This window comes from Trichosporon asahii (genome assembly GCF_000293215.1).
Source record: "Trichosporon asahii var. asahii CBS 2479 unplaced genomic scaffold scaffold00002, whole genome shotgun sequence".
NCBI lineage: Eukaryota > Fungi > Basidiomycota > Tremellomycetes > Trichosporonales > Trichosporonaceae > Trichosporon > Trichosporon asahii.
Window position 1 is genome coordinate 68,338 of NW_014040922.1, and position 26,924 is coordinate 95,261.

Here is a 26,924-nt window from a genome sequence, read left to right on the forward strand (position 1 = left end):
TTCCGATCTGTTTTTGCATCTATGTATCTGACCGTGTCCGGATCATGCGACGAACTACGCTTATGCATGCTGACTTCTTTCTAAACTACTCTTTCTACATTCTACGCAGTGACGACCTTGGAGATGAGCGTCAGCGCCTCGAGCGTCGCCTCGTCATCCCACCTCTGTCCGACGACCTGGAGGCCAACCGGCGCGTTCCAGAACACCTTCGGGTCGTAAATCTCGCTGCAGTACCTGTCCATATCGGTGATGAAGGCCTTCTTCTCCTCCTTCCTGTCCTCCTCCGGCTTGACGACCGAGGCCGGGAACACACCCGCGGGGTAGTCGACGAGGTTGAAGAAGGACGTGTAGTTCCAGTACTTTGTCGTGCCGAGGGGCTGCGCGGTACCATACCCGGGCGCGCAGAGGAGGACGTCAATCTTCTGCTCGTTCCAATACTGGTTGTAGGCGGCGCGGAACCCGTCGCGCGTCTTGACGAGTTCGCGGAGCTCGGTCGCGTCAATCTCCCGTGCACCCTGCATCACCCACTGCGTGAGGGGGAGGATGGGCTCACCCGTCTCCGCACACAGGTCGCGCACCCGCTTCCCGCCATCGGTGAAGTAGAGCGTGTTGATGAGGTCCCACGCCTCTTTGCTCTTGTACGGCGCAACGTCGACGAGGTCGAATCCGGCAGCCTTGAGCTTGTCCACCGCCTCGCGCAGGGCACGCTTCATCGGCGGCTGCAGCGAGACCAGCCCGTCGTCCCACATCACGCCCACGCGCGGCTTGGCACCGCCGTACCGCCACCCTTGCGTCTGCTTCCAGGGCATGCCAACGCAGCCGGGATCGATCCGCCACGGCTCGGACGCAAGCACCGTCTCAATGAAAAGCCGCATGTCGCGCGCGCTCACCGTCTGCGGGCCCGTCGCGCCCACAATCGACTCCTGGTGCGGCATACCGCCCATCATGCCTCCGCGCGGCAGGCGCGCAGCGGTGGGCTTGAAGCCGTAAAGCCCACAGTTCGCACAGGGGTTGCGGATACTGCCGCCAATGTCCGTGCCGATACCGAGCACAGCGGCGCCGGCGGCCATCAGCGCCGCTTCGCCGCCCGACGAGCCGCCACACGTCAGCGCCGTGTTGAGCGGGTTCGTCGTCGGGCCCAGGAAGGAGTCGGTCTCGAGGTGCATGATGGCTTGCGGGTTCGTCGTCTTGCAGTAGAACACGGCGCCCGCCGCGCGCAGAGCCGCGACGAGCGTAGCGTCATCGGCCGACACGCCGTAGGGGCCTTCAGCGATTGCGAGAAAGCCCGCAGTCATGCGGCGGCCCTTGACCGCGACCATGTCTGGGTATCAGCGTAGTTCCGCGCAGCCTTCCCCGCGGAAGGCACACTCACCCTTGACACTGACGGGCACGCCGTGCAGCGGACCGACAGTCTTGCCATTCTTGGCGTAGTACTCGTCAAGCTCCTTGGCGCGTGCAAGCGCCTCGTCGGGGAAGAAGTCCATGAGGCAGTTGGTGACCTGGTGCGCAACCGCCGCACTCTTGGCATAAGCCGTGGCCGTCGCGACGGCAGTGAAGCGGCCCGCGGCAATGTCAGCGGCCAGCGTCGTCGCGTCGCGCGCGAGCAGGTGGATCTCGTCCTTGGTCAGAATCGTCTGCTGGGCGACGAAGCGCACCTCGGACCCGGGCTTCAGGCCGGCGAGGACGGACTCGTCGACGCGCCATTCTGGCGGGATCGCGTCGAGGATAGATTGCTTGTATGCGGCCGCACGCGCCTTCCAGTCGCCCTTGTCTGTTGTCATGGTGGATGTTGAGGTTGAGAAAGGAAGTGAGGTAAGGTTCGATGTGTAGTGGAGTTACCAGCCCACCACCCCGCCAGGGTTCGGTTATCAACCCCCAACAGGGCACGGGCATCGGTTAACTCCGCCAGAGAGAGACGCGAGTGGGCAGAGCATCTATACGACTTATACGATCATGCATGCGGCGGCGTTCAAAGATAGCACAGATAGGGATGGAACGGTGGGCATGCATGCAGTTGTAACTACTGAGGGCCCGCTGCAGAGCATGGAAGTGGTCGGCCGGGCGACCGGTCCGTCGAGACATCGGCTACCTCTTGCGCGACTTGGTGGTTGGGCTCGGTCCCGCGACTTCCGACGGAGTATGAGTGGGCGAGCAGACACATGGACGACACGCTTCGCAAGACTGTGAAGCCGCACGCACTTCGCTGCAGCATATGCTGGACATCGTGTCGCAGCCACCGCGCACCCTCGCACTGAGGACACGCTCGAGTGCTGTCTCATCAGACAGGCTGCGCACGCCCACGTCGCACCGCATTCACACTCAAGCAGCACCGAGCACGCCGCGTGGGAGATCTCGCAGCGCACACAGTGCGACGTTGCGAGAGTGCGAGGATAGCAGCACAGCTTCACACCCCAATGGCTTTCTGTCCACGGCGTGTCTGACGCATATATAAGAGACCACCACTGACACAATGATTCTGACGTCTTACCATCACTCACACCCCATCTTGACTTACACCACCTCAGAGGGCCGGACGACCGGACACACTACTGGAGAGAGCCGGACGACCGGACAAACCCCTTGATCCCAATACAGGCGAGAGCCGAATGTAACGAACAGCGCTGTGACGGGCCAACGAGAGGGTGAGCTTTCAACGGGCAACCGCTAAGCTGACTTCAGGCGTTGGGGCACGGACAGGCGGATCACCAGACGCAACCAGGTTCAACTGTGAGAAGCACGCACTTGTCTACACGCCCTTCCCCAGTTGTCGGCACACAGTTTGATTAGGCAAGCTGCCTCATTGAACTGCTTCTCAGTGCTGACGCCGGCGGGGGCTACCCGCGCAACTATGTCCGGGTACGAAGCTGGCGAGGCCGAGCGAGAGCTGACCGCAGCAGCATACTGGCCTGGCCCCAGAAGTCTTCAAGTTGCTTTCCAGCTTGACATTGGATCGGGGTAGGAAGCTGACCTGAGCAGGTGGATATAGCTGATGGCAGCGTGCACAACCTCGAGTGACGAGGAGCATCTTCATCGTGGACAGGCGGCCCTGTACCTGTCCTCGCAGAACTTCGCGTGAGCTAGCCGCGCCGGCGAACGAGCTGACAGCAGCTCCCGGTGCTGAGCCCGCGCTCGACTACAGAGGCGGTCTCCCAACTCTCGTCAAGCTGGGCCGCTTTTTCGTTGCAAGATAAGTCGCCCGTCCACTGTGAGCTCCACTCGCTGTTCACGCTAGCTCACAGCAGAGCCATGACTCGAGTTATAGGCCACTGCAGTAGACGGTGCTGTTACTATACATGTATTACAACTTCTACGTTTTCGTTCACTTGGACACCTTGTACGCATACGCCGGATGGTCGGGGCTGACGTGGGCTGTGGCATTGGGTCCGCCCATGCTCTCTCTGAGCGTTTTGCGCTCTCCCTTCTTCGCCTTCTGGTGGGTCGGAAGGCGGCCCCGGTGTCGGAGCTCGGGGACGACGTAGGTGATGATATCCTCGAACGTGCCCGGCGTGACGGCGTAGGCGAGGTTGAAGCCGTCAATGTCGGCCTCGTCGACCCACTTCTCGAGCAGGTCCGCGATCGTCTTGCCGCTTCCAACGGCGACGGGGCCAAGGCCGCCGATGGCAATCTTCTCACCAATCTTGCGCGGGGTCCAAACCTCGCCGCCCTCGCCCTGCTTGCTCCACATCTCGTTCACGGACCGGATCGCGTCGTTCTCGACGTACTCGAGCGGCTGGTCCAAGGGCAGAGTCGAGAGGTCGACGCCCGCCCAGCCTCCGTACAGCGCCAGCGCGCCCTCGACCGTCGAGTAGCGCTTGTACTCCTCAAACTTGGCCTGTGCCGCCTCATCCGTCGGACCAGTGATAATGGTAACGAGGGCGAAGATCTTAATGTCCGCGGGATTGCGCCCCTGGTCGACTGCGCTCTGCCGGATCCCCTTGGTGAGGCGCTTGAGATGTGTCGTGTTGGGTCCGGCAATGAAGACGCTCTCGGCGTGCTTGGCGGCAAACGCCTGACCGCGCGCTGACGCGCCCGCCTGGAAGAGGTACGGCGTGCGCTGCGGCGAGGGCTCGCAGAGGTGCGCGCCAGGAACATTAAAGTATTTGCCCTTGTGCTCAATGTCGTGGACCTTGGCGGGATCGGTATAAACGCCCGAGCGCCAGTCCCGGATGACTGCGTCGTCCTCCCACGAGCTCTCCCAGAGCTTGTAGCACACCTCAAGGAATTCCTCGGCAATGTTGTAGCGCTCGTCGTGCGGGACCTGCGCGTCGAGGCCGAGGTTGGTCGCCGCGCTCTTCAGGTACGACGTGACGATATTCCAAGCTACGCGGCCCTTGGTCAGGTGGTCGAGCGTGCTCATGCGGCGCGCGAACGCGTACGGCAACTCGTACGTCAGCGACACGGTCACGCCGAAACCGAGACGCTCCGTGACGGCCGCCATGGCCGAAATCGGGCCGACCGGGTCATTGACGGGCACCTGCGCGGCGGAACGCACAGCCGCATCCCGGCTGCCCTGGTACACATCATAGATGCCGACGACGTCGGCGAGGAAGAGCGCGTCGAACCCGCCGCCCTCGAGCAGTTTCGCCAAGTCGGTCCAGTACTCGAGGTCCTTGTACGTACTCGCCTTGTCGCCGGGGTAGGACCACATGCCGCTCGCCTGGTGCCCGACGCAGCACATGTCGAATGCGTTCAGGTAGATGCGGCGGTCCTTCTTCGGCGGGGACAGGGACAGCTGCGCCGTCGGGTCAGGCAGCGTGCGATAGGAGCCCTGGTGATACACGAGCGGCTGGCCGGGGCGGATATCAATGTTCTCGAGTCGGCCGAGGACTAGGAGGTTGTCACCTGCGTGCGAGAGGTTGACGATGTCACCGGCTAGGCGCGCGAGCACTCCGTTGGAGAGCGAAGGCAGGCCGTCCTCGTGCCAGCTCCACGTCGACTTGTCCGCGAAGCGAAGCTTGGCATCGGCAGCAAAGCGTTTCGCGGCGGCCGTCTCGCCGTCAGCAAGCAGATGTGCCGCGAACTTGAGCGAGCGCGAGATGGTGTTCAGCGAGCTGGAGCTGCGGCCAATGTTGAATGTGATCATCGGTGGCTCGACGGAGACGCTGTTCACCGTGATGGCCGTGTAGCCGACGGGCTCGCCGTCCCACGCACTCGTGATAATCCACACCGAGTTGGCCGTGTTCCGGAAAACATCTCGCACGTGCGTGCCGTTGATGTCCTTGCCGGAGACCGAGGTTGAGGAGGCCGAGCTGACGTCCGAGTCGGCGGACGAGTTGCGCTTGACGGGCGCTGGTTTCGGGGCCGGAGGCTTCGCAGCTTGCGCGAGGTTGTTGATGATGCCCGCAACCGTCGCAGAGCGCGACGGCTTCAGCGGGTCAGAGTGCCCGTTCGGGTGGTAGACGCCAGTGCCGGAGTGGCCGGGGGCAGGCATTGTGGTGAGTTTGGGTAATGTTGAAAGTTGGTCAGTGCCGACTGTGAGTGCTTATGAATGTCACGCAGCCGAGGGAAGCGCCGCGAGGGCCGTCAGAAATCTCAAAAGGCCATGGTAACGTGCTCCCTTTGGTGCTCCACGCTGGTGTGCTTAGTTCAGTCCAAGATGTGATCGAAAGAAGCTCGGGACTGGATGAGAAACTCCGAGCAAGGGTTGACAATGCCACTGCGCAAGGCTGGCTTGACAGGGTCATTTGTGAGACAGGCGAGGTGGCAGACGCGTTAGACGAGCGCGGCGAGGGGGAGCAGGCGACGGCGAGTGGACGGGGGAGTATGTACAACGATGAGAAGGGATTGCAACACCGGGCATGCAAGTGACGAACGCGGTGGCAGGAGCCAATCAGAGGATGGCGTCAGCACGCCATGCCCAGCCGAAAACACGCGCCCACGCAAAGATATCACAACTATCAGCCCCACGTGGCCGATTGTCCCTGTCCAAGCTTTATCTCGGTGAACAGCGGCCTAGCGGACTCTGCCCCGTGCGCCGCCCACTGGAAAGGACACTAACCCCGCGCCTCTCGGCTGGGCAACAAAGCAAAGACCGTAAGATACATTGCAAGCCCCCTGATCGGATCGTATCCACAACTTACGTACAGAGGGGAAATGCCATGGTCATGGCGATGGGCCAGTGGGTTCTGCCCGACGATGCCGATGGGTCGTGCCGGCGGATCCATGGCCGTTGTCCGGGAACTCATGGCCGATTGGTTACATCAGGTTACTACCAGTCACGACTTAACTTTGGGCGCGGAGCAGCATTCATCATTCAGTTAGGCTTTGCAATCTCCAACTTTTTTGAGATGCTCCGCCTGAAACTGGTGGTCGCCATGCATTGTTGCGTTCTAGAAGCGTGGCGCTATAAGACAGGCGCTTGGGAACCTCGATGCCTCGGTTTATCCTGCTCCAAACCTCTGAACAACCATGTCGGGAAACACATCAAGTACGGGCTCTGAGGCCGACTTTGAGAAAAAGGGCCCCCAGGCGCCGGTCCAGGTGCTCGATGTGCCAGCGCACGAGCTTGCGCACAAAAAGTACTCGCTCAAGGCACTGTGGCACTGGCTCGGCGACCGCGACATCCACGTCTGGATCATGTCCCTTGGTGAGTGGCTTCAGGCGTTGTGGGCATTATCGCGGACGAGTGGCAACACCTCGCTGCAAAACTCGGCAAAACGCCAGAAAACCGCGTCATTGCTAACAGCAAGGTTTCACGCTACTCTTCACGTCGTATCCCATCCAGGGTGTACAGACGATCCGCTTCCCCGATACGGGCGCCTACATTCTCATTGTGCTCTACAGCGCCTACTTTGTGACGTCGATGTGGGCGACCTTCTTCCTCTCGTGGTGGGGACTAGAGTTCTGCCTCATCTGGGGTCCCATCTCGTATGGAACATGGATCGCGTGCATGTTCGCGAACAACAATGCTGCCAATTTGGTCGGCGCCGCCTTCTTCGGTTGGGGCGCGGGCATCCTGTGGCCGGCGGCGGGACAGCTGATCGCGGCGTGCAGTACACCTCACAACCGCGCTTCCAACGCGGGCATCTACCAGTGCGCGTTCCACCTTGGCGTTTTCGCGGGTGGTCTCATCCTCGGAGGCGTACAGAAGGGTCTTCCGAACTGGAACCACCAGTATGCCGTCTTCCTTGGTCTGTGCGGCACGAGTGTCATCTGCTTCTTCATTCATGCCATCAGCTTCCGTCGCCGGTTCCGCGGGCACAAGACCGCCGCCTCTGCCGCACACGTGGAGCAGCAGCCCGATGTGGAGCTGCACCGCGTCAAGCTCGACGACGGGACAGTCGAGTACCGCCGAGTCGAGAAGGCCGACCTGAAGAACGAGAATGCCGTGGTGCAGGATCTCGCCCTCTCAGGCGGGTCGGGAAGCACCGGCTCCAAGCTCGCGGCGTGGAAGGCCAACTTCTGGAATCCCGTCAAGATGCTGTGGCACCCGGTGTTCGGCCCCCTTGGCCCCTCCATCTTCGTGACGGGCGGCATGACGCAGGGCTGGTTCAATGCGTCCTTCAACAAGATTGTGAACAAGGTCGGCGGCGACTGGAACGGGTGGATCTACGCCATCTCCGAGAGCTGGGCGCTCGTCGCCGCCATCCTCTTCGGTATCTTCTACGACCGCCTGCGCACGCGCTACGTCGCTTCCAAATTCCGCTGGATCATGTACATCTACATCGGCGCGTACTACTGCCTCTGCGGCCTCGCGCTCGCCGCGTACTACATGGGCGAGAAGGGCGTCGGATCCGAGCCGGGCATGACGCGGCCGAGCCACTACAAGGCCGTCCTCTCCTTCGCCGGCGCGTTCTACAACATCCAGCTCCTCGCCCTCGAGGTCTCGATCCTGACGTACCTCTCCACGTTCCTCACGTACAACGCTGACGTCGCGTTTTCGTCCAAGATCGGCTGCGAGGCAGGTGGCTACCTCCTCGTCTTTGGTCTCGTCAACGTCCTCAACCCCAAATGGATGATTGTGCTGCTCTTCTGCTGCGGTCCCCCCGCGCACATCGTGTATCTCATCTGGTGGCACGCACCCGACCGCCCCGTCGCCGAGATCCTGGAGAGCGCCAACTCGTCCCAAACGGCCATCTCGACACCTGTCGCCGAGAGCGTGGACGAGAAGGTTGTCGAATCCCCGGCCCAGTCGCCGTCGCAGCCGGCGCAGGCCACTGTTCACGTTGTAAGCAAGTAGAGTTTGTAGATGTCAGTGAATGATCAGTCTTGGACGTATGCTACACTAGGATACATAATGAGTTTACTAGGGGTGAGGTTTACTCGTAGAACACGAGGCAACGCACCTCGATCGACTGCCGCGGCTTGGCATCCTTGGGCGTGTTCGGGTCGTCGAAGGCGGTATGCGGCGTGAAGCCGGCGAGGTCGCTGGGACCGCCGTTCTCGGCGCTCTCGCTGTCGAAGCATTTGAGGAGCATGATCTCGTCCGGGCGCATGTCCTTGACATAGTAGAAGCGGTGCTTCGGGTTGGGCAAGACCGAGTATGTCTCTCCTCCGACCTTGTATCCCTCAGTCGACTGCAGCGTCTCGGCGTCGGGGAGCTTCTCCTTGCCGCGGTCGTCGTCGTCGCCATCGTTGCGCTCGGGGTACAGGAGGTCGACGGGGGTGAGGTCCGCCTTCGATGCTGATCGCCAGTCAATTACACCGAGCGGGTGGTCGGACGCCTCGTGTCCAAGTGGCCTCCAGACGTTGATCAGCTGGAAGCGCTTCTGCAGCAGGGCCTCGGCGTCGTCACCCAGATGCCTACGCACACGGGCAGCAGCGGCGCCGGGAGTCTGGTCAACGTGCACGAACGCGACGGGTTGGCGAGCGGCGTTCGGGTCGCGCACGCGGATCGTGTGGTCGAAGATGTACACGCGCTTCACCTTGTCGCCGTCCTTGAGATTCTTGCGAAGCGCAGCCTCGACCTCGTCATAGTACGCTCCGCGCACTGCCGGTCCGTCGGAAAGCACGTCTTCGGCCGGCACGGCCGACGGCGAAGTGTAGAATGCGAAACCGGTCCGGTCGACGTCCTTGAAGTCACCAGCGTCGTCGCGGGCGTTGTACACTGGCTTCTCGACCGTGACCTCGCCGTAGGAGCGTCCGGGGCCGTCGACCTTGGACCACGGCTTCGTGTCTTTGATGGACGCGGGGTCGATGTACTGGAAGCTGGCGTGGGTGGAGGCGGTCATTGTGGATGTGGTGAAGAAGCGGGGTGATCTGATTGGTGCTGTGGTCCGAGATAAGAGCTGAGGGGTGAGCTTTATAGCTCTGTTGAGCATGGAGAAGTGTTCGGAAGGAGAGATCGGATGGCGTCATGTGCTGACTACATTGCTGACCAACGGCGCCAACGGAAGTTGAACATTCTGAGTAATCCAGGCACGACGCCGCTCCACGTGGTCTGCACGCGGATATCGCGCGGGGAACTCTATCTCGGCGACCTCCGCCGGTCACGTCCGATCACTGCCCGCCGTTGCCCATCCGCCGGGAGTGTGGGTAGCCGAACGTCGTTGCAACGCTCTCCACATTTATGACGTCCCCTGGCTGCAACCTCGACGAGACACCCTCGCCAACAACACCAACAACACAGACGACGACATGAGCTGCGTGCGCGTCCCCGAGTTTTCCACTCGGCAGCGTCCCCTGCGCATCCTCGTCGCCAACCGCGGCGAGATCGCCGTGCGCATCCAGGCCTCGATCGGACTGCTCGGCCACACCGCTCTGGGCATCCATACTGCGTCCGAGGGGACCAACGCCCCGCATGTCTTGAATCTTCCACCCGGGCAGCGCCTCCAGATCCCTGGCCAGGGCGCCTCTGCCTATCTCAATGTCGACAGTCTGATCCGCGTTGCGAAGGATGCCAAGGCCGACGCCGTGATCCCAGGCTACGGCTTTCTGAGCGAGTCGCCCGTCTTTGCCAAGGCAGTCCAGGACGCCGGGATGACCTGGATTGGCCCCCGGGCCGAAACACTGACGCTCTTCGGCGACAAGCACACGAGCAAAGAGTTTGCGCGTCGCGCCGGGGTCCCCGTCCTTCCGAGCACGAGCGCGGACGCCTCGCTCGACGAGATCCGCGACTTTGCCTCGAAACTGCCCAAGGGACAGGCGCTGATGCTGAAGGCGCTTGAGGGTGGTGGTGGCCGTGGAATCCGTATTGTCCGCGACCTATCCGAGCTGCAGAGCGCCTACGACGGATGTCGCCGCGAGGCGCGCGCGGCCTTCCCCTCCGACAGGGTGTTTGCCGAGCCCTTCCTCCCGCAGGCGCGGCATATCGAGGTTCAGGTCGTCGGCGATGGCACGGGACTCGTCCGTGCCGTCGGAGAAAGGGAGTGCTCCCTGCAGCGCCGGAACCAGAAGCTGATCGAGCTCTGCCCTTCTCCGACGCTGCGGGGGCGAGGCGACCTGCGCGCGAGCATCATCAGCTCTGCCCTCGCACTAGCGGCAGAGGGAAAGCTGCGCTCGCTCGCAACGATGGAGTTCCTCCTCCAGGGTGATGAGTACTACTTCCTCGAGTGCAACCCGCGCCTCCAAGTCGAGCACACGGTCACGGAGGAAGCGTACGGCGTCGATCTGGTTGCGACGCAGATCCGCCTCGCACAGGGCGTGCCGCTTCACGAGGCGCTGGGCGCGACGCCCGACCTCGCCCCGAGAGCGGCGCTGCAGCTGCGCATCAACGCCGAGAAGTTCCAGCCCGATGGAAGCGCGACGGGCACGACGGGCACAATCCGCTCCCTCGCGCTGCCCACTGGCCCGGGCGTGCGCGTCGACACGGCGGCGCACGCACCGATCCCGGGCGTTGGGAGCTACAAGCAGGGTATGGAGTTTGACTCGCTGCTTGCCAAGATTATCCTTACCGGACGCAGCTACGAGGACACCATTACGCGGGCGCGCGCTGCGCTGGACCGCCTCCGCATCACTGGCGTGGCTACGAATCGGGCGCTTCTGCTTGCGCTTTGCGAGGATCCTCACGTCGCCAAGAATGAGGGTGTGCACACGCGCTACGTTGAGGAGAATGCCGGCCAGCTGTACGAGGTCGCGACCAAGATTGACGCCGAGCGCACGGCGCAGGAAGCCGCCGACGGACCGCAGGAGGAGGAGGTCAACCGGTCGTCCAACCTGCCTCCCGCGGGACCTGGAGAAGCGTACGTCCAGACCCACCTCCCGGGTCGCGTTGTCAGCGTAGCGGTCAAGGAGGGCCAGGAGATTCGGAAGGGCGAGGAAGTCCTGATTGTCGAGAGCATGAAGATGGAGCACACGGTGCGCGCTGCAGCCTCAGGCAAGGTGCTCAAGGTCCTCGCGAAACCCGGTGACAACTTTGAGGAGGGCGATGCGGTTGCGCTCCTCTCGACCTCGGAGGGGGCGGATGACAGCCAGGCTGTGGAGGAGGAGAAGGTCGACTTGGACTCTAAGCCCGCTTCGCTGCAGGAGCTGGACGAAGTGCGCGCACAGCTGCAGGACGACCACCCCATCCGTGCCAAGGCGACGCAGCGCCGCCGCGATCGCAAGTACCGCACTGCGCGAGAGAACCTGGCCGACCTCGTCGACGCGGGCACGTTTGTCGAGTACGGCGACCTCGCGCTCGCTGCGCAGCGCACGCGTCTGAGCGGCAACAACCTGCTCGCGACGCGCAATGACGGCGTCATCGTCGGCTGGGCCAAGGTTGATGGCCAGCGCACCGCGGTGGTCATGTACGACTATGGCGTGCTTGCCGGCACCCAGGGTTACTTCCACCACAAGAAGCTGGATCGGATCTTCCACTCTGTGCTCGAGAACCCCGCCCCGCTCGTGCTCTATGCCGAGGGCGGGGGCGGCCGCCCAGGCGACGTGGACACGTTCCACACCAAGGTTGCGGGCCTCAACGGTCCCAGTTTCGTTCTCCTCGCCCGCATCAACTTCCGTGGCATTCCCACCATCGGCGTCGCGAACGGCAACCTCTTCGCGGGCAATGCGGCGCTCCTCGGCACGTGCGACTTCATCATCGCTACCGAGAACCCCGGCACGAGTGTTGGTATGGGCGGCCCTGCGATGATTGAGGGCGGCGGTCTGGGCGTCGTCAAGCCCGAAGACGTTGGCCCCATCCGCTCTGCGCACCTGAAGAACGGCAACGTTGACGTGACTGTCTGGGACGAGGCGGCGGCTACCGAGGCGACCAAGACGCTCGTCGGCTTCTTCCACCCGCATTCCGCGGGCGCTTGGGAGAAGGACGCCCGCCTGTTCCGCCACGCGATCCCGACCGACCGCAAGCGCGCGTACAGCATGCACCGCATCCTGGATCTGATTACGGACGACGACACGCCCTTTTTCGAGCTCGGCGCGCATTGGGGCAACTCACTCATCACTGGTTTCCTGCGCGTGAAGGGGCTGACGCTCGGCGTGGTTGCTTCGAATGTCCTCTCGCCGCTCGGTGGTGCCATCGATGCCGACTCTGCGCGCAAGGCGTCCCGCTTCCTCCGTATTCTCACCAAGACGCGCGCCTGCCACGTCCTCGCCATCTGCGACACGCCCGGCTTCATGGTCGGCCCCAAGGCGGAGCCTGAGGGCGGATTGAGGGCTTTCGCCGAGTATTTCGCGGCGGGCGCTGGCTTCGTCGACACCGGCGGCCGCATGTTTGGTCTGACTGTGCGCAAGGCGTATGGACTGGGCGCGCAGGCGCTGCTGGGCGGCAGCACCTCCATTCCCTTCAGCAGCGTTGCATGGCCGACTGGCGAGTTTGCAGGCATGGGCGTCGAGGGCGCGATCAAGCTCGGCATGAAGAAGGAGCTGGACGCGATCCCGGACCTCGAGCAGAGGGCCAAGGCTGAGCAGCAGTTCATCGACGACATGTACGCTCGCGGACGGGCTATCAACATGGCGCAGGCGACTGAGATTGACTCGGTCATCGACCCGGCGGAGACGAGGGACTGGCTCGAGCGATGCCTCGAGAGCGTCGAGCCACGGACAGGCTACAAGGGCGTTTCCCGATTGTAGACGGGTGTAGAGTGCGTAGAAAGTCGCTAGTTGGTACCATTGACATGCAGCAGTAATTGAATGATGACACAAGACGTAGTGCGCAATAGCGCAACAAGCGCAACAAGCGCTCGATGCCGCCCACAACCCAAAAAGACTTGGCTGGCGGACATGGCCGACGCTGGGGGCAGTTCCCCACCGGCTGTCGGCGTCCGGCGTCTCGCCCCGGCTACTTTCCCCCCGGATGCCCCGGATTCCAGTCCACCACCCACAGTAGTCTATATATTCGTTGAAACCCCAGTTCTGCCCACCGCATCCCATCACTTCTACTCTCAAGCAACCATGTCTGGACCCGGTGTCGGATTCGAGTACCCCCGCCAGCCCGTCTCGTGGCTCAAGCGCGACGTCCTGCTCTTCGCCAACTCGATCGGAGCAAAGGCCGACGAGCTCCAGTTCCTCTACGAGCTGCACCCCGACTTCAAGACCTTCCCCACTTACCCCATCATCCTCAGTGCGTACATGGCGCATGCTGCAGCGCTGCACGCGCAAGCGAAACATCCTTCCGGGCTTTGAGAGTTTCCGCTGACTCCGAAGCTTTCAAGGGCACCACCCAGGAGGTCCTCGACTTCTACAAGGGCCAGAAGTCGATCCAGATCCCCGACGTGCCCAAGTTTGACGCCAAGCGTGTTCTTGATGGTCAGCGTCACATCAAGTTCTTCAAGCCGATCCCCACTTCGTCTGAGGGACGCAAGTTTGAGATCCGCACCAAGGTCGCCGGTGTGTGGGACAAGGGCAAGCCCGGTTCCGTCGTCGACACGCAGACCGACCTCGTCGACGCTGCCAACGGCGATGTCTACGCCTCGATCCTCTCCTCTTCGTTCTACGTCGGCCAGGGCGGCTGGGGCGGTCCCAAGGGCCCCGCCAATGCGTCCTACCCTCCGCCGAAGGGCAAGGCGCCGGACGCAACGCTCGTGAACCAGACGACCAAGGAGACGGCGCTCCTCTATCGCCTGAACGGCGACTACAACCCGCTCCACGCGACCCCGGAGCCGGGACAGAAGATGGGTTTCGGCGGCGAGATCATCCACGGCCTCTACTCGTGGAACTCGACCGCGCACGACCTCCTCAAGGCCCTTGGCAACAGCGACCCCGCCAACATCAAGGAGTACCAGGCTCGCTTCGCTTCGCCCGTCAAGCCCGGAGACAAGCTCGTCACCTCGGTCTGGCGCACGGGCAACGTTGACAAGGACGGCTTTGAGGAGATCATCTTCGAGACCAAGGTCGAGGGCGGCAAGGTCTGTCTCTCCAACGGTCGTGCCCTCATCAGGACCGCCGCCCAGGCCAAGCTCTAAGCGCAAAGCGGGCTGGAGGTGGTCGTAAATCCCACGTTGGGTCCTCAGTGGTGTGTCAGTAGTCAGTAGTCCATGCGTGAGCAGTGTGTAGTAAAAGAATGCAGTCACGCTAGCCGTTCCACTCGTTCTTTTAACAGATGAGAAGACTTACCCATGGACGCTCCGATGGTGTTCCTCGCTGTCCCACCTGTCGCCCATCCGCAATGCTTGTCTACACATGCCATTCCTTCCAGTGTTCGACCTTCCAGCGGTCAGAACACACCATGACCGTTGTTCCTCGACCGTTCGACAGTCACGAGGCCCACGCCCGTCGTTCCCACGAACAGCGCATCTCGTGATCGGTGGCGCCTGTCGACCCATGTGTGTCTTGACCGAGTGCGTGTGTGCGTGTGTGCGTTCGGGAGCGTACCTGGTGGTCCCGACTAATCCTCCGAATAAGAAGTTTTATGCTTAAATGCGCACGCTCGACCAGGTGACCCAACTTATGGATGGGCGGGTACGAGGGCTTTGATGGTGGAGCCATTCAGTACCCGGGTTCTTCAGCTCCTTCGGTCGCGAGCCTTCACCGTTCAGTGTCTTCAGCTCACGGGCATTGAGTGACTGTCAGCGCTCGGGCATCTTCCATGCTCTTCAATACCGTACAGTATAGTACCGAAAGACTGTCAACCCAGAGGCAATCAAGGCAGGGTTGCGCGGGCCACAGTGGCGTCGCGATCAGCCGCGGCCAAGGTGGTATGTCCGTTACGAACGGCAGACTTGTCAGGCAGATCGTTCGCGGGCAAGACTATTCAGTGGTGAGCCTGGGTGAACCGGAGCGAGCCAGCGAGCCAGGCCTGGCTATTCGGACAACAGTAGTCAGGTAGGAAACCGTGCAGCTTGGCAGGTGTTCTGCCGGTGGGTCGAAAGTGACACTGAGTGTCACCGGGTGTTCGCTCACAGGGCACATATTAGCGACGGGAAGCTGAATTCAGGCCGTCCAACAGCGAAAGCAGGCCTGGAGCGCCCTGATCTGCTGGGCGAGGCGGATACTCAAATTTCTCCACAAATCCGTTTCTGTATCGGCCGTGCACTGAACCAATGGCAGAAAGCACCCACTCGACGATCACAAAGGCGGGCAGGCTTGTAAGACACCACACGACCATCAACAACTTCAAGAGGACGTCAGGAAACAGACGGGCCGACGGAGGGAGGCTTGACTGTTGAATTGGGGTTGAATTGCCGCACGTCGGTGCTACGCTGTGTTTGACCTGTTTCTCTCTCTCTGCGTCTTGCGTCCTCACCCAGCCTTCTCCAAGTTTAGGAAGAGCGGTACATTCGCACCGCTCGCACCGCCTGCTCCTCCGTCCTCTCGTCAGCAGTCCTGTGCTTCCGACGTCTGCTGCAATTCGACTTCTGCCGCGAGGCACAAGGATGTCGAAAATAGTTCTGTCGGACAGTCCCCAGGTGAGGGAGCTGGAGGAGACGAATTGTCTCAGGGCCACCGGAAAGGGATTATGCATGAGGTGCACCGAACAGAGTGCACGAGCCGCCTCGTTTGACGTCCTCGGTGAACGAGGCTGATGCTGGCAAGACATGCCGGCAGAGTTAGTCATGCTATCCGCGATATGAATTGGGCCCCGGGAAGCAAACCGCCCTTGATATCCTTGACCATGCTAGTCCCCAGCCGCGCGCTCGTGGTCAGGTCGCGCGTCTGTACGTACGTCCTTTCTGCTGGCTTACTTTCTGTCCTATCCTTCGAGCATGAGTGGGGCTCAGGTCTTAGTTGACGCTCTAGTTTGATCGCTCTCGTGGGAATAGGTGTTCTGGAAGCACTATAAAGTTAGCACTGTCTGGACACCGAGTTACCAATAGTCCGAGTAGTACCAGTAGTACGCAGGCATGTCTCATGGGCCGCTACCGAGTATCGGAAGGCGAGAGCTGTGCAGAGACATTCTTGGGCGTCACTGGTGCAGTGCCGCCACCGGAGTGTCCTCGAAGCAGGACTTGCATGCAACCCCGATCGAGCTCAAGGCTACCCGCTGCGGAGGAACGGGGGAACAGAGCGAAGAGGCGAGGGTGAGGGTGAGAGCGTGAGTGCGAGAGCGCGGAGACTGACATATTACGTGCCCCCCTCGTTCGCTCCGCGAAGGGGAGGGGTGAGGGGTCGATACGGCGCGTGCAACCCTCGGAGCGAGGCGTGCGGGCCATGTGCTGCGGTCCCGCAGCGTGCAGCATGCTCCGGATCAGCTGGTTGTGTCAACATCCGCCATGCTGCTCAGTAGAGCCGGTCCGGGACTTCCTCACGACCTCACGGCCACACTCAGGCACAGACAGAATAGATAGAGGCCCCAGAATACCAACATTGCGGCATCGTGTTCTTGCTGACAGGCACACTCCGGTAAACAGGAAACAGGAATGAAGGCAAGGGAGTGCGTAAGGAGCCGAAATGAATGGTGTACGAGACAATGTTGCGTAAGCAGCACAGGACGCGTTGGCCGCAGGACGCCAGGCGTGTCCAGATGCGTCCAGGCTTGCGGGACTTCTGAGGCGTCCTTCGGTTGATGCGAGGAACGAATCATAAGCAGTGTTTGGTCCCAAGGATGTGTGCGGGAGTCGTTTGTGCATGCTCTGGGACGGCTGTCTCACTCTCCTTGTGGTACGGCCGGTTCTTCGGTTCTCGCTGGGGTGTATGGTTGGTGGACAAACCGCTCGATACGGTGACGCACTCCCGTCCGATCACTCGTGCGTAATGCGCGTAATGCCTCCTTTGGTTCGAGCTTCCACTGTTTCCAGTGCCCCACGAAGGCGAAGTCGAAGTTTACGAAGACGTGGACTATGCTGTGGTAGGTCCACCAGAGCAGCCAAGGAGCGAACCAGACATCAGAGCGGCGGCTCTGTTTCAGAAACAACTAGCGCAAGGGGATCATGGGTCCTTCGTGCCTTCTGCCCGTTTAAGCCGTGTAAGCATAGGTTCGTTCCGAGAAAGATGCGGGCAGACAGAGAGGAAGAACGGGTGCGGTACATGAATAGCTCATGAAGCGCCGCCCTGAGTGCCGAGAATGACCACGGCCCTTGCCGTCGATGAGCCCTGACGCTGGCCCGTGTGGCGTCGGCGGTAGACCTAGTTTACGCTGTTCCGCTCAAGCACAGAATTGCTTGAGCCCCCGCTGGAGAGGGGCTCGACAAACGCGGGCAGTTGCTTGCGCCAGGCACGGCGAGCGGCAGAACGGGCAAAGCTGGGCCTGAAGACTGGCCTGAAGCCAGCCTGACGCTGGCCTGAAGGTGTTGCAATTGCTGCAGAACCCGATGAATGTGGTCCAAGCCTTCGGAAGCGCAAGCCCCCGGGAGGCGCTTGACTACGGCTCCATAGCGTTCGAATGCGTGGATTTGCAGCTCGAGCCGCTGCAGGGTGCCCTGCGGCTCAAGACCAGCTACGGCATGCCTCGACGCGCCTACAATCGACGCTCCCATAGTGGTCTCAGTCCCTGGCCGTGGGGTAGGTCGGTGTGGCACCCTTGCCTCTCGCTGTCGTTAACTCATTCTGGCTAACCCGTACCGTCGCACCTCGGGCGACGATGGACGATGACGGCTCAAGCCTCAGGAATCAGGAATAAGCAGCAGAAACAACGACATGGGCTCGTTATCCTGTTGATCGCTCCGCGCTAGGGTGTGTTCGAGAAGAGCCCCCTTGATCCCCAGTCCATTCGGACCCGACCCGAGGTCGTAGCCCACTCAACGCAGAGACGCAGAGGACAGCGTGCGGATGCGCGGCTCCCGACGAGCGAGCAAGGTCCCGGTACCGGTACTCTGCAGCTGGCCCGAGGAGAAGAGAAACACAAAAGGTGTATATAAGAAGAGAGACCGAGCTGGGATCTGCAAAACATCCCCCTCACCCGTCTACTTGCCCTGCCCAGCCGCTCCTCCCCCGGCCACCCTTTCGTCTCTCCTTACACCCCACCCACACTCTTTCGCCATGCTCCTTGGAGCCTTCCTCGCCATCCTGGTGATGCTCATGCCCGCCTCGGCCGCCTCGGTCGAGAAGCGCACCTTCTGGGCCGACGACGGCGACAACACGCCCTTTGTCGGCTGCTACAACACGCTCGCCCTCTGGACGACCATCCTGAACGCCTGGATCACGCACAAGTCCTCGGGCGACGAGTGCGCCGCCTACTGCAACAACCGCCAGAAGGGCTTCTCGTACTGGGAGCGTTCCACCGGCCTGTGCAAGTGTGCGTACGGCGAGCCGGGATCCTTCCTCGGCGTCTCCCTCCTCAAGAACGGCTACGGCAAGGGCTCGCCCAACAACTGCCCCGGCGGATACTGGGACACGCGCGTGCTGCGCTCCCGCTACCAGTTCAAGGGCTGCACGCGCGACGTGAACACGCGCGACGCGTCGTTCAACTCGGTCCGCGACCGCCTCTTCTTCAAGGCCAGCGGGCTCGCGGGCATCTTCCGCAACTCGTGCAAGGGCTCCCAGTTCCTCGTCACCCACCCGACCCGCATCGGCATCTTCTCCCAGTGGTACTGCTACGGCGAGCCTGCCTCGGCCATCCGCTCCGACTACTGCTCCCAGGACACGTTCTACGTCTACTCGACGCCCTCTGGCCCCGTCCCCTCCGGCCTTCGCCGCCGTCAGGAGCCTGCCCGCATTGACGAGGTCTTCGAGCAGGAGCAGGAGTACCTCGCCGACCAGTGCCTCAAGCTCGGCCGCGAGACGTGCTACGCCGACGCCTCCCAGGAGCACTGGGAGTGCGTCGACACCCAGAACGAGCAGATGTCGTGCGGCGGATGCCGATGGGGAGCGTTCAAGGCCCAGAAGAATGCCAAGGACGGTATCAACTGCCAGGCCTTCGGCGACGACACCACCTGTCTCGCCGGCGTGTGCCGTCCCTAAGCCGCACCGCGCTCATGCTTTTGATCCCCACCTCTCGTAGACATTTGCGCGTTTAGACTTTGGTAGCGCACACCACCACATCCTTGGGCCTTGGACGGACATTTTTTCCATTATAATCGTACATCGGACAGTTATCCAGTTGTTATGCATTTTTTGCGCATATTTCCCGTTTTTGAAATCCTGCTTTCAGTGTACACTTGCCCTTTAGGGCGGGACTCGGTCAGTCGCTCGGTCCGTGGGTCGCGGTCGCCTGGTGACTACGAGGACGGAGTGTTGGGTCGGGCGGTATCCTCGTGCAAAGGAGACACGTTTCATTCGCTTTGGCTCAGAGAGGCTATTGCTGGCCCTGCTGAGCCTGGTGCTGGTGCATCTGCTGCACGCCCGGCTTGTCGTCCGGGCTAGCAGCTGCAGGCTTAGCATCGAGGCCCTCGCCGCCAAAAGAAGCCAGGCGGATGATGCGCTGTCCCGTCTTGCTCTCGCGGCGCTTCAGCTGCCCGCTCATCGGCCCGCAGCCGTGGCCGGGGCTGAACGCCCCCGTCTCGGCGACGGTGGGGTGGGAGGGCTGCTCGCCCGTGCCCGAGCCGTCGAGGTAGGCCGAGTCGGGAGCACCGAAGGGGTCGGCAGCGTTGCGGAGGTCGTCGTGCTGCGCCGGCTCGGGGATGGGGATCGCGGCGGGCGCGTTGTTCAGCTTTGACGTGTCCATCGCCTAGGCGGCGTCAGTGGCTGCTCCAAGGCAGGGAGGTTACTCACAGTCATGGTGGGCTAATCAGATGATGATGGAGGAAAACAGAAACCCGGATCTGGTGATTGACATGTTACAGGTTGTGGCTGGGTCATGTGCACTGATGCACCCCCCTCCACCCCCGTGCCTGAGACTACGCTGCATGCGGTCATCGTCGTCGCTCGCCACCACCAGAACGAAGGGCGGAAGCAAAAATCTCCATACAGCACAGCCAGCGTAGTGAATTAGTGAACGTGCCTGCCGCTGACTTATTTTGGCCCAAGAAGCGTTCCTCCACCTGCACCCGATGTCGGCTCCAGACAGACCACGCCTCCCCAAGATGCCCGGCCAGCGTCTTCGTCCAACAAAGCCGACTCGGCCCCGCGCATCCCTCGTCGCTGCGGCGGCGGCCAGCGAGTCGCCCTCGACATCTGCGCCCGCAGCGGGGCAGCAGCCGCTCTTCCTAGACCCCGACGCCGACGACGAGGCAGACGAGAAGCACGACGCAATGGAGGACACAAAGGAGGACACCCGCGAGCCAGCCCCGGCGGCGACCCCTGCTCCGGCACTGACGCAGGCGCAGGCTCCGACACAGCCGACAGCGTCAGCCTCGAGCTCGCAAGTGCAGGGCGCGCGCACCGAGCCCGTCAAGATGAAGTTTAAGCCGAAGATGCCAATCCGGCGCGCAGTGCAGGAGGACGTGAAGACGGACGTGGCCACCTCGTCTCGGGGTCGGGGCGGGATCCGCGGTCGCGGACGGGGCGGTATGCGCGGCGGCCGTGGCGGTTCCGCTGCCGTGAGCACAATCGCCGCCGGTCCCTTTGGCGGCAACCGGCCCACGTCGCGGCGCGTCGTCGCCCCCCCTCCCCCGAGCAGGGGCATGGAGACGGTCGCCGTCGAGGTCTACTCGGACAACGAGGACGGCTCGCGTCCGGGCGTCATTGACATTGACGCTGTTTCCGGTCTCTCCGAATCGGCCCCTACGTCGGTCTACCGCGCCCGCGACCTAGATGGTGGCAAGGCCGCAGCGAAGGCAAAGGAGAAGGAGAAGATCAAGGCGCAAAAGGAGCGGAAACGGCGACAGAAGCTTGTCCGTGCTGCCGTTGCGGGTGACGTGCCGGGCGACGTGTTCGTCAAGGCTGAGCCCGTCTCCCCCTCTCGTCCCGGCGCCCCTCTGCCGACGACAGCCGACGACGACATGAACATGGAGCGCGAGGGCGACAGCATGATCCCCGCCGACCAGACGCAGGACAGGGACGAGGCGGGCCGCCGTGTCCGTGCCCTCACGTCTGTGACGGACATTTCGACCGTGAGCGGCACGCCAGACGTGAACGAGGCGCAGCGCGTGGACCTCTCCGAGTCCGAGGACGAGGAGTTCGAGGAGGACCTCGGCGGCGACTTCATCCTGGTGCCCGGCGGCGAGCATCCCGAGGACAAGCTGTTCACGTTCCAGTTCCCCCACATGTTCCCCAAGTTCAAGCCGCCCCCCGAGCCTGTCGTGGATGTCGACGGTGCCGCCGAAGGAGCCGCCGGAGCTGGCGGAGCCGCCGCTGGAGCCACTGGTGCTGGTGCAGAGGCGGAGAAGAAGGAGGAGAAGCCCAAGCTCGCTGCCGCCGCTGCGGGGCGGAAGAAGCCCACCCCACCGCCCACGGGCCGGATTGGCTCCCTCGTCGTCCTCAAGAGCGGCAAGGTCAAGATGGTCATGGGCTCTGGCGACTCGGCCGTCGTCATGGACGTGAGCCCCGGCGTCAGCCCGAGTTTCCTCCAGACGCTGGTCCATGTCGATCAGAAGAGCAAGACGCTCGCTGTTGCCGGCGAGGTGCACAAGAGCTATGTTGTCACGCCCGACGTGGACCGGTTGCTGGACGAACTGTTCATTAACGGAGGCGAGACGCCGGGAGACCGCGAGAAGCGCGCCCTCAGGCAGGTCAAGATGGAGCGCGGGGTTAAGATGGAGCTCGACTAGAGATAGACTTGTGTATTAGATGTATTTATTGACGTTGCTGCTGGGCAAGCCGGGGCAAGAGGCAGATGTGTGCGGCTGTAAGATGTGCATTAAGACCTCGTGATGAACAGATGAAATGGGGACTAGACTACTGTGTACTACGCTTTAGGGGATGCTAAACTCTTCTATCGATTTGCGGCATTAGATGACCAGCTTCATGATGCCATGACTTGAGAAGGCGTCGACGGTCCTTCCGTCACTCGCTCCGAGGCGTAGGTGGTTGATATCCTCCTCATTGCCAAAGGTGGCGAGTAACAGCCCCGCGTCCTTGACACTGGCGACCAGCGACGGCACGGCCGCCAGCGTCGTCGCCTCGAGCATGACGCCGAGGAGATTCGTCGTCTTGGCAAAGTTGACCGCCTCGCGGACACTGAGGCACCTCGTGTCGTTCTCGACGCCTTGGTCGACGGGGGCGAGCTTGTGATCCGGTTCCAGACCGCAATAGGACGCGAAAATAACGGCATAGTTGGGCTGCTTCCAGTTCAGCGCTGTGCAGACTGTCGGGTCGAACGACGTGAAGAGCAGCCGCCGCCCGGGCGTGTCCTGTCCCGCCGAGTAGACGACCTGCAGCACATGGTCGACGAACTCGTTCACCTCCATCGAGGGCGCGATGCCGAGGCGCTGCGCGTCGAATTGCCGCACGAACCGCAGGCACAGATTTGTGCCCACGTCGGCGGGGATCGCCTGCAGCAGGCTCTCGAGCGAGGTCATGCACCGCGACACGAGCGTGTACCACTCTGCGGGCCCAGAGGGGCGCTCCGGGCCGAGCTCGCGGCCGTGCGCCTTGGCCAGCGCCTGGAACTGCGCATACGTCACGTTGGACACACCCACGTCCAGCCCCGGCACAGGCAGCGCCCAGTCCTGGTAGATGACGGGCACACCGTCGCGCGTCACCTGCACGTCGAGCCGGATGTAGTCGCCGGAGAGCGAGGAGGCGGTGAGCAGCGCCGACTCTTGCTGCGACGGCACCGAGATTGTGTTCGGGCGCACGGCAGGCGACATGGACGACACGTCGACGGGCCGGTGCGACTGGAACTGGTGCGCGTGGTCCTGCGTTGGGTTTGACGGCGTCACCTTGCTCTTCCAGTACGTCTCAACGCGGCCGCCAATCTCGAGCTGTGCGCCCTCGAACGGCTTGATGCAGCTGATCTCGAACGCGACCTCGCCAATCGTTTTGAGGTGGTGGTCGACGAGGTAGGCCGTGTAGCACTTGCGGTTCTGGATGTGCGAGAATGTCTCCGGGTGGATGATAGCGCGCCCGATGACCTTGCTCCCGAACGTGGGGTAGAGAGACAGCTCGAGCGAGAACCGCTCGAGGCTTTGCACCTGGAACGAAAAGACCTCGCGAGAGTCGGCCAGAGGAAGGATCACGCTGTGCGGCACGACAGACGTGTCCGTGCGACTCGCCATGACGAGCTTGAGCGAGCTCCACAGGTGCAGCGACGACGAGTCTTCGCCACTGCGCGAGTAGAGCTTGATCGGCGGCGTCTTCTCGCGGCCGTGCGTGAACGGGTGTCCGAGCGAGACCTGCACGAGACACCGCTTCGCGAGGAACTCGTGGCCGTACACGCGCAACGGCATGATTGGCGGCGGGAGCGAAAGCGACGGGATAATCTCAAAGTCGTCGTTTGGCGCGTCCAGGTCCAGGTCTGAGCCCGGCGATAGCGCGTCCATCTGCGGGTCTGCCGCCAGGCCGAGGTTCTCCATATGTGTCGGGTCCATGCCGAGCTTGGCACCCGCCGAGATCAGATACTTCAGAATCTCAACCTGGCCAAACCACGCCGCGTACCACCCGGGCGACTTGCCATACTCATCGAGGGCGTTGACGTTGCACCCCGCCTCGACGAGGATCTTGATACACTCGATATGCTGCGGCCGCCCGCCGACAGCGGCGTGGTGCAGCGGCGTCCACTGGTTGTACTTGTCCTCCATGTCCTTGCCGCCGCCGTCCGGCCCGCCCTCCTCGACAAGCAGACGACAGATGTCCGCGTGCCCCGCTTTGGCCGCAAAGTGCATGGGGTACAGGCCCTCCGAGTTTGGTCGGATGGTCGCACCCCGCTTCAGCAGTAGCCGCGCGACCTCGACATGCCCATACTGGCACGCGAGCGAGAGCGGGATCAAGTCGGACGACATCTTTGTCGGCTCGACGTCAATGTCGCGCCCGACGAATATTCGGATCACCTCGAGGTGTCCCTGCGTGATTGCGTGCATCAGCGGCGTGTACCCATCCATGTCCGTCTTGTTCGCGTCCGCACCGTGGTCGAGCAGCAGCTGCACGATCGACGGGTGCCCGTTCATCGCGGCGTAGTGCAACGGCGTCCGGTTGTACGCGTCGCCAATCTCCATCAACTCGGGCGCATTCTGGATGCACAGTTCGACGACCTTGAGCGAGCCGACAATGCAGCCCTGGTGCATCGGGTCGCGGTTGTTGATAATGTCGACGTACTTGTAGTCGAGTGGCTGGGCGAACACGAGGTCGAGGTAGTCGTCCGGTACGCTGAACGCCGCGCGCCACAGAATGCGCATCGCGCGGTCGTGCGACTTGGGGTTGCGCTTCGCCCGGATCTTGTACATCTGCTTGATCCACTTGGCGACAGCATCGCGGCCCGCGTCGATCACGTTCGGGAGGTTGGCCTCGGCGTCCAGCAGCGCGTCGTTCGTAACCGCCTCGCCCGCCTGCGTATCATAGTCGTCGCGGTCGAATGACTCTTCGTTCGGCAGCGGCAGATCGGCGAACAACTCGGCAATCTGGTCCGGATCCGTCTCCATGTCAAGCAGGTTGGCGGCGACAATGTCGGACAGCTTGGCAATAAATTCGCGGTTGAAACACGGCTGCACCTCGACTTGGCGCTCCAGGTAGAGCTCTTTCGTGTTCGACTTTGACCGCTTGTCCCACTTCTTCAGGATCTTGCGGAATCCCGTGGCGTTGATCTCGATGAACCCTTGCAGCTTGCCGAGATCACGCTCGAACAGACGCCACCCCTCCTCCAGACTCGCCCACTCGGGCGACTTGACCGTGTTCTCCGACGAATTGTTGCGCATTAACCGCTTGCGGTTCGACAGAAGCGCCAGTAGCCGCAGTCGCAGCTCGCGCTCCGTGATCAGGTAAAACGTGTTGATCTATTGTTAGCGCGGCCACATGACATGTCACACCTTCTCAAGTTCACGCTGCAGCAGGAAGAAGAAGGCGTCACGGTGCGCCTTGAAGCTCGCCGTACGGTCGACAGAGCCCGCGTACAGCATCTGACCGCCTGTTGGCGGCGCAGCCTCGGCGGGCAGCGGCTCGAGGTCGGTCCCATTGCTTTCGGGTACCGACTGCGCACCGAAGGCTGGTGTCCCGGCGCCAGAGTCCTTCGAGTCGGAGCGTTTCGGACGTCCGCCGGATGCGAGCAGAGCGGCTTCGGATGCTGGTCGACCCGCGGCGAGCGAGTTGATGATCTTCTTGAGGGCCTGGGAGTCAGCGGGCAATGCCAGCTCGGGCCGCACACGCATATGGGTGCGCGCGCGTGGCGAGTGAGTGACTACTCACCTTGTAATTTAGATAGTACTCTGACCACCCCGCGACCTGGGACGCGACGATGCTCTTGCCAAACTGGGGTCAGCGTTGCTCTGGGAGCTTGCCTACCTTCATGCTGGCCGTTCGTGGTCGCTGTGGGCTGTGCTGTGTGCGGTCGCGATCGGGAGATGGGAAAAGAGGTTAAATAGGCTAGGTGTTCTGGACGGCATGGACAAGTGGTTGCAACACGTGCGTCATTTGGCCCCGCGCAGCGAGTCAGATTGCGGCTAGTCATCAACCCATCCGTTACTCCGCCGACCGAACCCCTTATCATTTCGTCAGCAAAGGGTCGTTAGTGGGCGAGCAGAGTTCCGGGTAAGCCAGAGCGAGAGCGAGTGAGCGGCGAACAGAGTAGTAGTGTCGTATGCATCGACTTTTTTTCCTATGCGGCGACCAAGCGGCTCTTTCTCAAAGGGAACACAATGTACATGCATGACCGAGACCGACCTATTATATCATCACACCCGGCTTACTTGCCGTTCGGCACCGGGGGCACCGGGGTCCCCTCGTCCTCGTCCTCATCCTCCTCCATCTCGCGCGCCTTCTTCAGCGCAAGCGCAGCCTCCTGTCCGTAGTGCTTCGCACGCTTCTTCTCAAAGTCGCGCTTGTGCGCGCGCTGCTCCTCGTCCATGCCTTCCTCGTCACTGTCCGCAAACACCGAGGATCCCGATACACTACCGGATCGGTTGCCGGCTGTGTTGGCGTAGGTGGCACCGACAGGCTCCTGGATCACATTGGTCGGCGACGACGGCTGACCGGGGTGCACAGGGTGTGCCTTGTTCGGCAGGGAGAAGGAGGCGGAGCGCGAGGACCCAGTGGATGCGTTGGACGGGCGGCGGGCGTTGTTGGCCGTGTTCTGCGCCGTGCTCGCGGTCGGGCTGTCCGGCGCCGTGTCGTTGTTCAGATCGAATGAGGGGGGCTCTCCAATGCCCAGAACAACGTCGTTCTCGGCGTCGTAGCGGACGTAAGGGGTCTTGGGCTCGTCAATCTTCCTGGAGCGTCAGTGCGGAATTAGAACCTCTACGCACATGAGCGAGTCCTTCTGGATTTCGGTGAGCGCAATATTGGCCTCGTCCCAGGTCAGGCTGATTGTCAGTTGGACGCATGCATGCATTGCACTCACTGCTCCCTGGAGGGGTCGACGCCGGCGGCGGGGTTGGGGCGGGCATTCTTGAGGATACCGCGAGCGGGGGGCGGGCGCTCTCCGGAGGGCTGGAGGTGGTGGGGCTGGTCCTCGTGTGCGTCGTGGTTGTCGACGGGGAGGTCGATGTGGGTGGGACGGACAGTGTCCTGTGACTCGGACATGGTGGTGGATGAGGTTGGAGTGGTGGTGTCGAGACGACTGTTGGCCGCTCGCGATCAATGGCTCGTACGTACGTCACACGCCGCCAGGCGCCCACTGCGCGCACTCAGCCGAGCCCTCCCAGCTTACCCACGGTTGACTCAACTCAATGCCAGAGTGCGAGCATCACGTGACCCAACCCATTGCTGTG

At 62.2% G+C, this 26,924-nt stretch overlaps 12 protein-coding genes across 12 annotated transcripts; 5 read left to right on the forward strand and 7 right to left on the reverse strand.

The window, feature by feature from the left end:
* Positions 1-101: 101 nt before the first annotated feature.
* Positions 102-1,781, reverse strand: A1Q1_05226 (acetamidase; the record flags this gene model as incomplete). Its single annotated transcript, XM_014328701.1, has 2 exons — positions 102-1,321; positions 1,373-1,781. The coding sequence occupies 2 exons, from the start codon at positions 1,779-1,781 to the stop codon at positions 102-104; spliced, it is 1,629 nt and encodes a 542-aa protein (XP_014184176.1).
* Positions 1,782-3,319: 1,538 nt separating this feature from the next.
* A1Q1_05227 (monooxygenase) lies at positions 3,320-5,431 on the reverse strand (the record flags this gene model as incomplete). The annotated part of the gene is made up of 1 exon (XM_014328702.1): positions 3,320-5,431. The coding sequence occupies one exon, from the start codon at positions 5,429-5,431 to the stop codon at positions 3,320-3,322; it is 2,112 nt and encodes a 703-aa protein (XP_014184177.1).
* A 977-nt stretch (positions 5,432-6,408) lies between these two features.
* On the forward strand, positions 6,409-8,179 carry A1Q1_05228 (uncharacterized protein; the record flags this gene model as incomplete). The annotated part of the gene is made up of 2 exons (XM_014328703.1): positions 6,409-6,586; positions 6,690-8,179. 2 exons carry the CDS (start codon positions 6,409-6,411, stop codon positions 8,177-8,179), a joined length of 1,668 nt encoding a protein of 555 aa, XP_014184178.1.
* Positions 8,180-8,258: 79 nt separating this feature from the next.
* On the reverse strand, positions 8,259-9,170 carry A1Q1_05229 (uncharacterized protein; the record flags this gene model as incomplete). Its single annotated transcript, XM_014328704.1, has 1 exon — positions 8,259-9,170. The coding sequence occupies one exon, from the start codon at positions 9,168-9,170 to the stop codon at positions 8,259-8,261; it is 912 nt and encodes a 303-aa protein (XP_014184179.1).
* A 406-nt stretch (positions 9,171-9,576) lies between these two features.
* Positions 9,577-12,945, forward strand: A1Q1_05230 (uncharacterized protein; the record flags this gene model as incomplete). The annotated part of the gene is made up of 1 exon (XM_014328705.1): positions 9,577-12,945. The coding sequence occupies one exon, from the start codon at positions 9,577-9,579 to the stop codon at positions 12,943-12,945; it is 3,369 nt and encodes a 1,122-aa protein (XP_014184180.1).
* A 321-nt stretch (positions 12,946-13,266) lies between these two features.
* A1Q1_05231 (peroxisomal dehydratase) lies at positions 13,267-14,276 on the forward strand (the record flags this gene model as incomplete). Its single annotated transcript, XM_014328706.1, has 2 exons — positions 13,267-13,435; positions 13,519-14,276. 2 exons carry the CDS (start codon positions 13,267-13,269, stop codon positions 14,274-14,276), a joined length of 927 nt encoding a protein of 308 aa, XP_014184181.1.
* Positions 14,277-18,228: 3,952 nt separating this feature from the next.
* On the forward strand, positions 18,229-19,149 carry A1Q1_05232 (delayed-type hypersensitivity antigen - related protein; the record flags this gene model as incomplete). Its single annotated transcript, XM_014328707.1, has 1 exon — positions 18,229-19,149. One exon carries the CDS (start codon positions 18,229-18,231, stop codon positions 19,147-19,149), a length of 921 nt encoding a protein of 306 aa, XP_014184182.1.
* Positions 19,150-19,483: 334 nt separating this feature from the next.
* Positions 19,484-19,905, reverse strand: A1Q1_05233 (uncharacterized protein; the record flags this gene model as incomplete). Its single annotated transcript, XM_014328708.1, has 2 exons — positions 19,484-19,855; positions 19,900-19,905. 2 exons carry the CDS (start codon positions 19,903-19,905, stop codon positions 19,484-19,486), a joined length of 378 nt encoding a protein of 125 aa, XP_014184183.1.
* A 305-nt stretch (positions 19,906-20,210) lies between these two features.
* On the forward strand, positions 20,211-21,836 carry A1Q1_05234 (uncharacterized protein; the record flags this gene model as incomplete). Its single annotated transcript, XM_014328709.1, has 1 exon — positions 20,211-21,836. The coding sequence occupies one exon, from the start codon at positions 20,211-20,213 to the stop codon at positions 21,834-21,836; it is 1,626 nt and encodes a 541-aa protein (XP_014184184.1).
* A 180-nt stretch (positions 21,837-22,016) lies between these two features.
* On the reverse strand, positions 22,017-24,917 carry A1Q1_05235 (uncharacterized protein; the record flags this gene model as incomplete). Its single annotated transcript, XM_014328710.1, has 1 exon — positions 22,017-24,917. The coding sequence occupies one exon, from the start codon at positions 24,915-24,917 to the stop codon at positions 22,017-22,019; it is 2,901 nt and encodes a 966-aa protein (XP_014184185.1).
* Positions 24,918-25,022: 105 nt separating this feature from the next.
* On the reverse strand, positions 25,023-25,367 carry A1Q1_05236 (cyclin-dependent protein kinase inhibitor; the record flags this gene model as incomplete). The annotated part of the gene is made up of 1 exon (XM_014328711.1): positions 25,023-25,367. The coding sequence occupies one exon, from the start codon at positions 25,365-25,367 to the stop codon at positions 25,023-25,025; it is 345 nt and encodes a 114-aa protein (XP_014184186.1).
* A 533-nt stretch (positions 25,368-25,900) lies between these two features.
* Positions 25,901-26,736, reverse strand: A1Q1_05237 (uncharacterized protein; the record flags this gene model as incomplete). The annotated part of the gene is made up of 2 exons (XM_014328712.1): positions 25,901-26,423; positions 26,555-26,736. 2 exons carry the CDS (start codon positions 26,734-26,736, stop codon positions 25,901-25,903), a joined length of 705 nt encoding a protein of 234 aa, XP_014184187.1.
* Positions 26,737-26,924: the final 188 nt, after the last annotated feature.